The sequence below is a fragment of the Paramisgurnus dabryanus genome, chromosome 23 (genome assembly GCF_030506205.2).
Source record: "Paramisgurnus dabryanus chromosome 23, PD_genome_1.1, whole genome shotgun sequence".
Classification (NCBI taxonomy): domain Eukaryota; kingdom Metazoa; phylum Chordata; class Actinopteri; order Cypriniformes; family Cobitidae; genus Paramisgurnus; species Paramisgurnus dabryanus.
The window spans coordinates 20,224,189-20,236,554 of NC_133359.1; the positions used below are offsets into that span (position 1 = coordinate 20,224,189).

Here is a 12,366-nt window from a genome sequence, read left to right on the forward strand (position 1 = left end):
TACAGATTTTGTTTATTTTTAATTATATATTTAACTTCTAGTAGGTTTTCATAAAAGATGAAGATTAAATGGAACAGCAAATTTTGTTGCATCAATAAATAAACAGTGAGATAAACTGTGACCCTTTACAATAAGGTTATATTTGTTTAAATTAGTAAATGCATTAGTTAACATGAACGAACAATGAACAATATAGTTTTACTTTCATGCAAATTCTTTGTTCATGCCAATACAATACAATGTCAGTGTGAGTTCATTGGGCATTTAATAATCAGGGTTCCCACTTTAAGCCAAATGTCAAATTCCCTGACTTTTCCGTGACTTTCACTGACTAAAAAGCTGAATTTTCATAACCAATGTCTAAGATGCCATGAGCCTGATAATGTAGTGTACACCATGAGTTTATAAAAAATGCAGCTAAATGAATAAACAATCCCACGACTGTTTAGATTGTAGTCTCACTTGAAATCACTGAACACTGTAAAAAAAATCCGTAGAAATTACAATGTAATTGCAGCTGGGTTGCCGGTAATTTACCGTAGATTTAAATTTATGTTATTTACTGGCAAGAGTTTGTTCAAAGTTAAATAAATTTTAAATATTAACAAGTCTTTATCTTTACAGAATAAAACTATACAATAACAGTCTCATGTAAAGCATTCTGGGAACCAGAAATCATCATCAACCTTTTTCTGGGTTTTGCTTCAGATTTTGTTTCCCAGAACGTTTTGCTTGATGCTGTTTGTTTAGTTTTACTCTGTAAAGACAAAGACTTGTAAATGTTAAATGTTCATTCAACTTTGAACAAAATTTTGCAAGTAAATAACATAAATTTAAATCTACGGTAAATTACCGGCAACCCAGCTGCAATTTCTACGGATTTTTTTTACAGTGAAGGCTTGGACCTGGAAACGGCATTTCCTACGTCACAACTTAACAAGCGGATTACATTTTGATAAATGCAAACTAAAATTTAAAGCGAAAAACAAAATTCCTGATATTCATGAGTTGGACAAAATATATAAAATTTCATGACTTTCAATGTCTGTAATATACCTTTTAAAATTCCATAATATTCCAGACATTCCATGACCTGTGGGAACCCCGACTTTGATTTTAAAAATGTATTAGTAAATGCTGAAATTAACATGAACTAAGATTAAATAAATTCTGTATAAGCATTGTTCATTGTTAGTTCATGCTAATGCATTAAAAAAAAACATAAACAGACATCATATTTGTGAATTGTTACCAGACAAAACATTTGTTTAGTACAATTGAGTTTCAAGTACCTGGGAATATTGAGGAAAAGAAGACACTGTAGTTTCAAATCCTGCACTTTACTGGTCAGGTCAACGCCATCACACTGCCAAAGCCACCAACACACATATGACATAGAAAGAGTATAAGGAGACATGTTTACTTATAATTTGATTTAATGTATTATATATTTATCATTTATATACATATATTGTGCACTTTATAGCTTGTGTCAGCAGCGCAAAAGGTCATCGGTTTGAACCCAGGGAACATAAAAAAATGTATACCTTGCACTGCAAAAATTATTTTCAAGAAAACATTTTATTAGTATTTTTGTCTTGTTTTCAGTACAAATGTCTAAAAATTCTTAAATTAAGAGGTATTTTCTTGATATACGAAGAAAATAAGTCTAGTTTTTAGACCAAAAATATCAAATTTAAGTGATTTTGTGCATAAAACAAGCAAAAAACAAAATCTGCCAATTAGTTTTTTCTTGAATTTAGTGTTTTAATTTTTTGCTTACCCCATTGGCAGATTTTTTTTTGCTTGTTTTATGCACAACATCAGTTAAATTTGATATTTTTGATATTAGACTTAATTTCTTGGGTCGTTTTGCTCATCAAGAAAAAGCATCTTCATTTAAGATTTTTTTTATATTTTTACTGAAAACAAGTAAAAACTACTAAGAACATTTTTTGTTGAAAATAATTTTTTGCAGTGTGTACACAGAAAAAATTACTTTCTTTTTGTCTTGTTTTCAGTAGAAATATCTAAAAATTCTTAAATCAAGATGTATTTTCTTGATAAGCAAAATGATTTAAGAAAATAAATCTAGGTTTAGACAAAAAAAATTCAATTTAACTGAATGTGTGCTTATAACAAGCAAAAACAACTTTTTTTTAAAGATTTTTTTCTCACTCCATTGGCAGATATTTTTGCTAGTTTTAAGCACACATTCACTTGTTATATTTTTTGTCTAAAAACTAGACTTATTTTCTTAGGTCATTTTGCTCATCAAGAAAATACATCTTGATTTTTTGCAGTGTAATGCACTGTAGTTACTTTGGATAAAAGCGTCTGCCAAATGCATACATGTAATGTATATGTAAATGTGTAAGTTTATTTATTTCATTTATGTATTTTTAATACATTGATGTATGGTTCATATTACATACTTGAATTATGTAATTAATATTATGTAATTCAAGTCTATTACGTATACCTGCCAAACCTGTTACATTTTATAAATCTTATGTAATAGTAATACAGCAGCCTTTCTGTGACTGAGGTTTGTTTAAACTTATTGAAGCTGTTTCCCAGTCAGGGTTTAGATTAAATCATGACTAAGCCTTAATTTTATTAGGACATTTAAGTAGTTTTTATATCAGTAGTCAGTGCAGTCATATGTCAGTGCAAGGTGTTTTTGAATTAAGGCAGCTCAAACATGCATTTTGGTCTGGGAAACCACCCCATTGTGTCTGGATAACTTTGTCACTTCATTGAGCTAATATCAAATACTTTGGTTCACATTATGTAATACTAATTTTTCACTGACCACCACGCGGATGTGTTTGGAAAGATCTTTGGAGCTCCTCATTAAAAAGTCTGAGAACGCCGTCTGTAGAGGAACACAAACATTTCACATTACACACCAGACAATGTGTCAAAAAATAAAACGATTGTGATCGTAATGGACAGACACACTTACTCCAGCGTAAAACATCTTATTGCGAAGGCGACTGTTGAACTTTTCTGGTTTGGCCTCTGAGGAAACAAAAACAAATTTGATATGAAAACAAAGCCACAATTTTTATACGAGATCTCAAATTTAAAACAGAGAGGTGGCAAACCTCGCGATTCATGAAACTCCAGGGTCACGTGTGCATCGAACCCAAGGCTGAAGTAATTGTTAAAGACGTCGATGGGAAGCTGAAATTGGATGATGAGACACAAAAAAAGCTTTTACAGACTTTTTAAATATCTCTATTATTTATAGAAAAGATGAAAGCATAGTTTGGACGGGTATTTATGTAAGTCTAGCGCCCTCTACTGACTTTATCTGTCTGTTGTTCATCCTTCTCCTCATCGGTGGCCTCCGGGTTTGGCTCCACGCTCAGGTTCCATCGGTCCAATTGGACGATGTTGCCCTCTTCCACATGGGACAGGATCTTGGACACCGGCTCATCGGTGTATGCCTAAAGTATACAAAAGTTCAGTGAACAAGAAGAAACTTGAAACAACCGCTATAAAAACATGTCAGTATAAGCAGCTGGGTGTCATTAGCAAAGTTATTTGCTTTTAAAGCACAAATCCACAGGAGCTGGCTGTATTTCGTTGAAACTGAGACCAAAAGTGATCTCAGGCTATAAAACAAAATCTGGAGTTTTGTTAAAATGTCAAAGACGTTGTACAACAAAAAATAAATTGGGTGAACAACTTTCCCAGTGGAACCGTAAACAAGCCATTTTTGGGGGGGGGTATGGAAATCCCGAATATGAGCAATTGGAGACAGATTCACAGTTGGTGCTGAAATGCACTCTGTGGGTTGGCAAAGCCGAGGACTGAGACTGCAGTGCAGTTATAACGTTATGAAGGTTTATACCCCGCCCCAGTTGAGAGTTCGGGCCAGGTCGTTTCCCGTCCCGAGAGGCAGCACGGCCACTGCAGGCTGAGGTTTTAACTGGAGCTCATCCAGAACAGAAAGAATCCAGCCGACCTGTAAAATAGAGCACATTAAACACATCACGACGTGACACATCACACAAACCAGAGTCAGGTTAAATAAGTATAGAGGGTATGCAAAGACGTCACCACGCCGGAACTCGAAAAACTCCACTAAAACCGACTTATCGGCTTAAATTGAATTTAGTTGGCCATAACAGTGACCCTAACAACTTGCCAAACAACCAGTAGTCTGTGGACATTGGCATATGGCCACACATGGCTTTTCCTGACATATGTTTGTCTTGCCTAACACTATTAAACCATCCCACCTTTGTGGCTCATCATAATGGATGTTTTTTAATGAAGGCTCCCTGACAAAACTTTGCAATTACATAGAATAAGAGTATTCATTTGTGTATTTTTCAGAGGTGGACACTACTTAAGTATTTTAGTTACGTTTTCCAAGCATCTGTGCTTTATCAGTGTTTGTCTTGGGAAAAAATTAACTTCACTAAAAAATGTTCACTACATTCTAAAGCATAGAATCATACTGTATATTCCTTTTATATTGCATATTAAAATAGATTTAATACCTAATTACATAAAAATTGCGTACTTTTACACAAGTCCGAAAGCACCTTTTACTTAAGTAAAAGTAAAGAAATTACTAGATGTTTAATGTACTTAAATATTTAATTAAATTATAAAATTATGATAATATGCTTTGGAATGTATGTTTTCCAAAGAAAAACACTGATAAAATACGAATACTTGACTTTTATGTATAAAGAAAAAATACTTAAAGGTATAGCGGAAGATTTTCTTTTTCCGGGTGGATCATCAAGACTATTGGTCATCCCAGTTGTCAATCATTCTGGTGATGTGTTGGCGTAAGGCCGTCGTACGTGCTCATCCCTAGGTTCGCTTTCTGCACATGCACACTTTCAGGTGTATATGTGTGGTGGGCTACGGTTTCAGCCATTCATTGAAGCTCACATTCTCACCATATTTTTCTAAAATGTCTGAGGGTCCAAGAGAAAAAGTGTTTACGAATTGTATGACAAGAAGAGAAAGGCCTCTGAAGAAAGATACAAGACCAGATTGTTTTGGGGAGAATATTTCACACAGGTTGGGCTTCCCACGCAAAGTTTCTACTCGACAGGTAAAGTTTGTCATGCTATTTGGAGAAATCCATTTAAAATTACTGCTAGTAAAAGTTGATGTAAGCTATGAATAGTGATGCTAGCCTGGCACAAGTCAGGAACCGATAAACATCTCAATGTATGAGCCATGCCGGCAGCAACTTGTAAACAGAGCGAAGAGAAGAACTAGGCTCGTTCATGCTCTCTCTCTCTTGTGCACACGTTTAATAGGCGTTCCCTCTCTGGAGCAGGTAGGGTTTTGCGCATGTGCATTAAAAAAGTCGAGGGGCGGTTCTTTTCAAAAATTCGGGAAATACCCAAATAAATAAAGTCTATACCTTTAAGTAGTGTCCGCCTCTGGTATTTTTATAGGATTTTTATCCCAAAATGTTACATACCTGACATATGGCTACTGCTACTGATTTAATTAGTGTTTTTTGCAGTCTGGAAAAAGACCGCTCCAAATTTTTGATGAATCTGTTAGTACAGTCGATCACACAACTACTTTTCCCATTTTAGACGCGTTTTCACGCTATGCTATAATGCAGTCGTTCAGACTTTTTGCCACTCAGTGGGCGTAACCATAGATATGTATAAAGGCTAGATGTCTTACGGTGGAGTCTCTAACGTCATCACCTGGCGGCCATCTTACCTCAGACAGCTCGCTCACTGGTAGCATTGAGTTTAATTGTGCAGGTACTTTTAAATGACCATAACCTGCTCAATTTTCTACCGATTTTCAAACGGTTTGTTTTTTTACAAACGTTATTAACGTGGCTATAATTCTGGATGCTTTAACATGTTTCATGAATTTTTAATTTATTTTTAGTATAAGTATGCAGTGTCATAGGTACATCTTTGACGTTTATGACAAACCAAACCATTTGAAAATCGGTAAAAAATTAAGCAAGTTATGGTCATTTAAAAGTACCTGCATCGTTAAAACTTAATGGTATGAGTGAGCGAGCGCCCTGTGGTAAGATGGCCGCCAAAATGCGGACGTTTCACTCAACGGCCAGCAGCGAGGGCGAGACATCTAGCCTTTATACATATCTATGGGCATAACCGCAGTCGCTTCCGCCAAAGGTGACGTCACGTGTATACCCTCTATTGAACACGTCACCATTTTTCTCAGTAAATATATTTCTAATGAAATTTTCATTTCAATTTCCAGATGTTGGTAACAACCAAAGTAAGTCGTACATACAACCAAAACAAATAGGGTCAGAAATTAAGTTATGTGTATTATTGTGAAATTACTGAGGGAAAAAATATTGAACACATGAAGAAAGGGAGTTGCAAAAAGGCATGGAAAGCCAAGACAACAGCTGAAAACTATCGGTAATTAAAAGGTAATCCAGCCCCCTGTTATAGGCGCATTTCTAAGCTTCTGAATGTTCCAGTGAGCACTGTTAGACAATCATTTCACCATAAATGTGCCCTTCAATTATGTGAAGTTTGCCAGTACCAATATTTTGCTGAAAAGCAGCTCCACACCATGATGTCCCCACATCCAAACCTCACTGTTGGTATGATGTTTTTATGGTGATGTGCAGTGCCATATTTCCTCCAAACGGCTTCAAAACAGTTCAATTTTGCTCTCATCTGACCACACTATATTCTCCCAGTATTTCCAAACTTTAAATGAGCTTCAACATGCTTTTGTTTCAGCAGTGGAGTCTTGAGCGTGGTGAGCGTGCATACAGGCCATGGTGGTGGAGTGCATTACTGACTGTTTTCTTTGAGACAACAGTACCTAATAATTGCAAGTCTTTTTGAAGCTCTCCACAAGTGGTGCTTGGCTCTTGGACAGCTCCTCTTTATTATTCTTTTCACTCCTCTGTCAGAAATCTTGCGAGGAGCACCTGGTCGAGGCAAATTTATGGTGAAATGTTTGTCTTTCCACTTCTGTATTACGGCCCCAACAGTGCTCACTGGAACATTCAGAAGATTAGAAATGCGCCTATAACCAAAAGCTCTTTTATAACATTTAAACCCCCAGGCCATTTAATATGTGTTGCAACGAACCGTTCCATCTCCTCCACAAACCAGGATACGCAGATTGGGCACTTTGCTGTACATTTCTAACCTTAAAACACAAAAAGAGGAAAACACACCATAAACCAAAGCACTTTGTGAACATAGAGGAAAGAAAGACATGTCTAGTCTTACCCATCTTTGGGGCCGCCCTGAGTGAGGTCAAACACCTGCCGAGGGTTCAGGTACCACATGAAAGAGCGCATAATTTTGGTTCCCTTAATGAAGAAAAGAAAAGCTGTTATAAAGTTGATGGTGTGTAGCGTGAAGCTCTCATCCATATCAGGACACCTGACGTGAGTCACTGACCTGGTTTCCTCCACTTTTTGGATTGACGAACACCAGCAGAGGTTTGGCGAGCTGGGAAGGGATCGGCTTCACGACAAAGTGTTTCCATTTGCCGTCCTGCTGAATGCGGATACCTCATCATTGTTTACGTAAACACCAGAGTAGGTATTAAAGATGGATGGTACAGGAGGGTTGTAGTTACCTCTGTGGGTTTTTTGCAGGTCTTGCTTTTTAAAGATGTCTTCTTTTTTCTCTTACTGTTTTTTAAGGACGCCTGTGGACAGAGAGACAGGAAGGGTTATAGACACGCGTGCAGACATTGCAGTGTTTATACTCGAGCTCAGGAATGCAGTTAACAGCACATCAGCCGGTTTAAGCAGTAAAACGTTTTTTTTAAACATTGTGCAAACCTATGTACCTTTGGCCAAGTATAAAATATACAAGGTTTATTTTGTTTACAGATCAATAAATGAAACAAACTCAGTATTTAAAAATGTACACAGCACCATTACACACACACAAAATTTTTTAAGTAAAGCTTGTGAAGACAGCTTGTGTAAGACAAATATGTAAACTAGGTTGTACAGTCAACATGTGAAGTGCAAGTCAAGTTTGGACACATTTGACTGAATTTATGTTCCTCGCTGTGGTTAAAAATAAATTTAAGTAAACAACAACAAAAAAAACTTAGGTGCTTAGGTGATGCCCCGTGAAGTTGGTAAATATTTGTAATCTTAGCAAACGGTGCTTACTTTAATGAAGGTGTTTTTAAAAGAAGACCTTATTTTGTTTAACAATGCTAGTTCAATATTCCATTACATATTTTATTGACTTTGTTGTTATTGTAAAAATGTGGTAAACAATATAAATAAACAGATAGGTGTTTCAGGGAGCATTTGATTTGTGATTTGTATGTCGAAAGCTCAAGGGATCATGGCACGTCCAAATCCAATGTTTGCTTTACTTCCTGTCTCATTATCTTGTCCCACAATTCTATGTGTGTGCATGCAGGGGGAATGTGATTGGTCGAGCCTGGTTAAGTTCGAAAGAATAAAATGGTGGACAAGAAAGCGGCTGGAGCACAAATTGAGTGTAAATAAAGTTTTCACACCTTTTAACTCATTCACCGCCATTGACGAGTTATCTCGTCAATTATGAGTTAATATTTAACTAATAAATGTGCCTTTCTGGACGAATTTCAAAGAGAAAGTGTAATACCGCTTTTATCCACTAGATGGCGCCAAACCGAATTTATCAAAAACGGAAGTTAAAAAGATTTAATGATTTATTTTAACTGCCTTTATGTTTGATAGTCATTCTGAGTCTGATCTCTAACATAAATTCCTTTAAAAAAACGCAATTTTTTAAGCTTTTTGCTCAAAATGTTGTATTTTTGAAGAGAAATATCCATATTTCAGTAGTTACATTAAGTGGAAAAAGTAAATTTATAATGAAACGTTTTTTCCCCATTTTGTTTGTTTGTTTGTTTGTTTATTGTTTGTTTGAAAGCAGAAGGTGTGTTCTTTATTTGGATATAATTTGTATGTTTATATATTTATAGAAGATAATTTTTCCTGCAAGGAATTTTGTGAAACTTTTGTTAAAATCACAAAAATGCAGGTGGGCAACTTTTCTCAAAAAGGCAGGCGGTGAATGAGTTAAATGCGTTTCTAGCGAGAAATTACTATTGCAGTTTTCAAATATGGGATTCGTTATCACTAAGGCGCTCTCTGTTTATATTTCAAACAGAATTCCATTACGCTGCCTATGAAGGTTGTCCGAATGCATTTCCTGGAGCTGCCTTTATGCCGCCGATAAGGCAGCAAGGCAACAAACCTCTTAGGGGCCCTAAGCTGAATTTGTTTGGGGGCCTCCCACTCAACAATTTTTTTTTTTTAAATAAAGAAATTACAAACATTTATAAAAAAACAAAGTTGCACATTAAGTAAGGGTTAAAATTAGCATTAGGTACAGAAATCAAATCAAATGCATCATAACACTGTCTTTATTGTATTAATTAAATATAATTATTATTTTTTAGAGCTACAGAAGTGATTTGTATGTCTTGGATTGTTTGATTAACATTAATGACAAAGACTTAAGTAGGTTAATTGAGGTTACTGTCTCTTTAAGAGAAGCACGGACCTGGTTTCTGCCTAATCTATACATAAACCTAAGACATAAACAAATGTTTTTATTGGAAAAAGAATACTGTGTGGAGATAATTTTGTTTGTATGTGCCCTGTCAAGAACAGAAAGATTTTATGTTTGCTTGCTTTCTGAAACGCGTTTCTCCATGTGTGCACTACTGAGTGCACTTAAACGCGCCACCAGAGGGATACATACTTTTTTGTGACATGGCTTATCATTTATTACAGTTATGCGCACTTGCACGCCGGCGCAATTCGAATTGTCAATGCACGCGAGGTGTCTATATTGCGCATGACTCAAATGCTAGCACTGCAGACACACAGCAGATCAGATTGTTTTTGTCTTGAATTATTCATTTATTCATTCGTATTCATTCATTCATTTATATTACTTGTTTACGTTATTTAATTTGTAAAAAAAATATTGGGTGCGGGGCCCCAATCAGCCGCTTAGTTCCCTTATGCCTCGGGCCGGCCATGAGTCACCTGCCTAAGCTTACAGCCATAGTCTTCTGGATGCGTACCTGATGTCTGCGGACTCTGACGATCCAGGTTGGAGGAATGATCACGGCCGCGTGAGCTCCGAGGGGACACGGCTCTTCGATTTTCGACAGCAAGAAGCAGTTCACCTTGTTGTGGTACTGTAAGATGATCAGAAAGTGCGTTATTATTGACATTTGTTTGTGTTTTATAAATGTTTGTATTATCAAAGTTTTTTTATTTTTCTCAAACTATTTCACAACTATTTTTTACCCATTCCTGTATAGCTCAGCGGTAGAGCACTGTGATAGCAGTGCAAAAAACATCCTGGGTTGAAACAATAATCATATAAACGTATACCTTGTAACAGTGGCAGCCCGTGACTTCTTTTGTCAAGGGCGCACGATGTGAAGTTCCGTCATGTATGTGGTTCGTCATTTCATAATATGTGTTCGGTACGTCGAGTGAATGTGTATCACGTGTCTTGTCAAAATAAGTGCCTGCTGCTGCAGATGTGTCTAAAGGGTTTATGATAAAAGAGACGCCCGCGTTTGCCAGATACTCGCATAATCTCATGTGTAATCAGAGTTTACTGTTAAAGGGGTGTCTTGCGTATATTTTGTGAACGTGAGCGTCTCTTTTTTCATAAACGGTTTTGACGCGTGTGCAGCAGGCACTTATTTTGACAAAACACATGATGCACATAGTTTACATGACGCAACAAACACATATTTTGAAAATATAGGCAACACACGTGACACTACGAACACCTGTTTTGAATTTGCACCCCTCAGAAAAGCAGTCACGAGTCGCCACTGCCTTGTAATGCACTGTAAGTTGCTTTGGATAAAGCGTGTGCCTAATGCATAAATGTAATGTAATGTAAATATAAAGTAACACTGATCTGACGTCAGTTTTATATTAATTATCATGCAAACTTACCGCCTGCTTGCACCACGAGCAGCTGATGGCCACAATATCTTTATTTTGGAAAGAGAATTTCTGATGAAAACCCTGAGGAGAGAGGACATTATAAATAATTTTTTAATCATTATACATTTCACATTTTTATAAATGTTAGACCGATGAAAAACCTTTCCACAGTGTCGACATTTTCCGTCTTGTCGTCTTCTGTGGACCCAGTGATGCTTCATGTTTGGTGCCTTAAAACAAAAAACGACTTCATTTGGTGATGCAATTTAACACACACACACACACACACAAACTTTACAGATGCTGTTTTACCTCTCTGACGTTTCTCATCCCTGGATCTCGAAATGATGGTTTACACCTAAAGTTAATCTGTGTATAAAACAGTTTAATAAAATTTTTATTTGCGCATAAGACATTTAACATATTATATCAATGTGAGTTTAACATCATATTTCCAACCTTCTCCAGTTGATCCATGCAATCGGTGTGGACTGCTATTTTACAAGCTGCACATTTGTGTCGAGGAAGAGACTTTTGCTGAGAAACAAACAAATGAAACAAAAATGTAATGTGCCTGCAATATTTAAACAGTAGGGGGAGCTCTCATGCAGGATTCTCATAAATGGATGAAACTATAAGACACTGGCTTGTCTGAAATACATTGATATTCGAGGATATTTCACATCAAAATATTGTGTATAGTATATCTACATATTTACCAGCGACTTTGCAAAGCAGTAAGTCTCCCCAACATAACAGAAGTCTCCAGTTGGACTGGTCTCAAACCACACGTGTTGGCCATACTGGGCATCTTCCTGTAGATGATAATTTACCAGTAAAGAGCACAGAAGTTACAGGAGAATAACAGGAAATTATTGCAACTGGGAATTTACACAAAATGGGCAATTAAATTTATAACAACAAAGCACAAATAAAAGATGGACAGATATACATTATTAAAGGGACATTCCACTTTTGTTGTAAATATGCTCATTTTACAGCTCCCCTAGAGTTAAACGTTTGATTTTTACCGTTTTGAAATTCATTCAACTGATCCCGGGGTCTGGCGCTACCACTTTTAGCATAGCTTAGCACAATCTGATTAGACCATTAGCATCGGGCAAATAAATAACCAAAGATATTTAATATTTTAAAACTATTTAAAACGTGACTCTTCTGTAGTTACATTGTGTACTAAGACTGACAGAAAATTTAAAGTTGTTTATATATTTTTGTGCGATGCTTATGGTCTAATCAGATTCAATTGATTGTGCTAAGCTATGCTAAAAGTGCTAGCACCAGACCAGATCAGCTGAATGGATTTCAAAACTGTAAAAAATCAAATGTTTAACTGTAGGGCAGCTAGAAAATAAGTATATTTTCAACAAAAGTGGAGTGTCCATTTAAAGGCG

General features: G+C 36.2%; 1 protein-coding gene across 3 annotated transcripts in view; it reads right to left on the reverse strand.

Moving 5' to 3' along the window:
- Positions 1-12,366, reverse strand: part of dgkzb (diacylglycerol kinase, zeta b) — a 42,281-nt gene that overhangs the window by 11,676 nt on the left and 18,239 nt on the right. For 2 of the 3 annotated variants that reach the window (XM_065291490.2, XM_065291492.2), the window contains exons 3-18: positions 11,674-11,769; positions 11,414-11,491; positions 11,267-11,323; positions 11,116-11,184; positions 10,964-11,035; positions 10,066-10,182; positions 7,594-7,665; positions 7,413-7,508; positions 7,239-7,321; positions 7,095-7,155; positions 3,863-3,976; positions 3,315-3,455; positions 3,111-3,189; positions 2,969-3,024; positions 2,816-2,878; positions 1,293-1,366 (exon numbers count right to left, since the gene is read on the reverse strand). In XM_065291490.2, coding sequence (XP_065147562.1) covers positions 1,293-1,366; positions 2,816-2,878; positions 2,969-3,024; positions 3,111-3,189; positions 3,315-3,455; positions 3,863-3,976; positions 7,095-7,155; positions 7,239-7,321; positions 7,413-7,508; positions 7,594-7,665; positions 10,066-10,182; positions 10,964-11,035; positions 11,116-11,184; positions 11,267-11,323; positions 11,414-11,491; positions 11,674-11,769 — 1,328 coding nt within the window. Of the gene's footprint in view, positions 1-1,292; positions 1,367-2,815; positions 2,879-2,968; positions 3,025-3,110; positions 3,190-3,314; positions 3,456-3,862; positions 3,977-7,094; positions 7,156-7,238; positions 7,322-7,412; positions 7,512-7,593; positions 7,666-10,065; positions 10,183-10,963; positions 11,036-11,115; positions 11,185-11,266; positions 11,324-11,413; positions 11,492-11,673; positions 11,770-12,366 lie in introns of all 3 variants that reach the window. The other variant, XM_065291489.2, reaches the window with a different exon arrangement.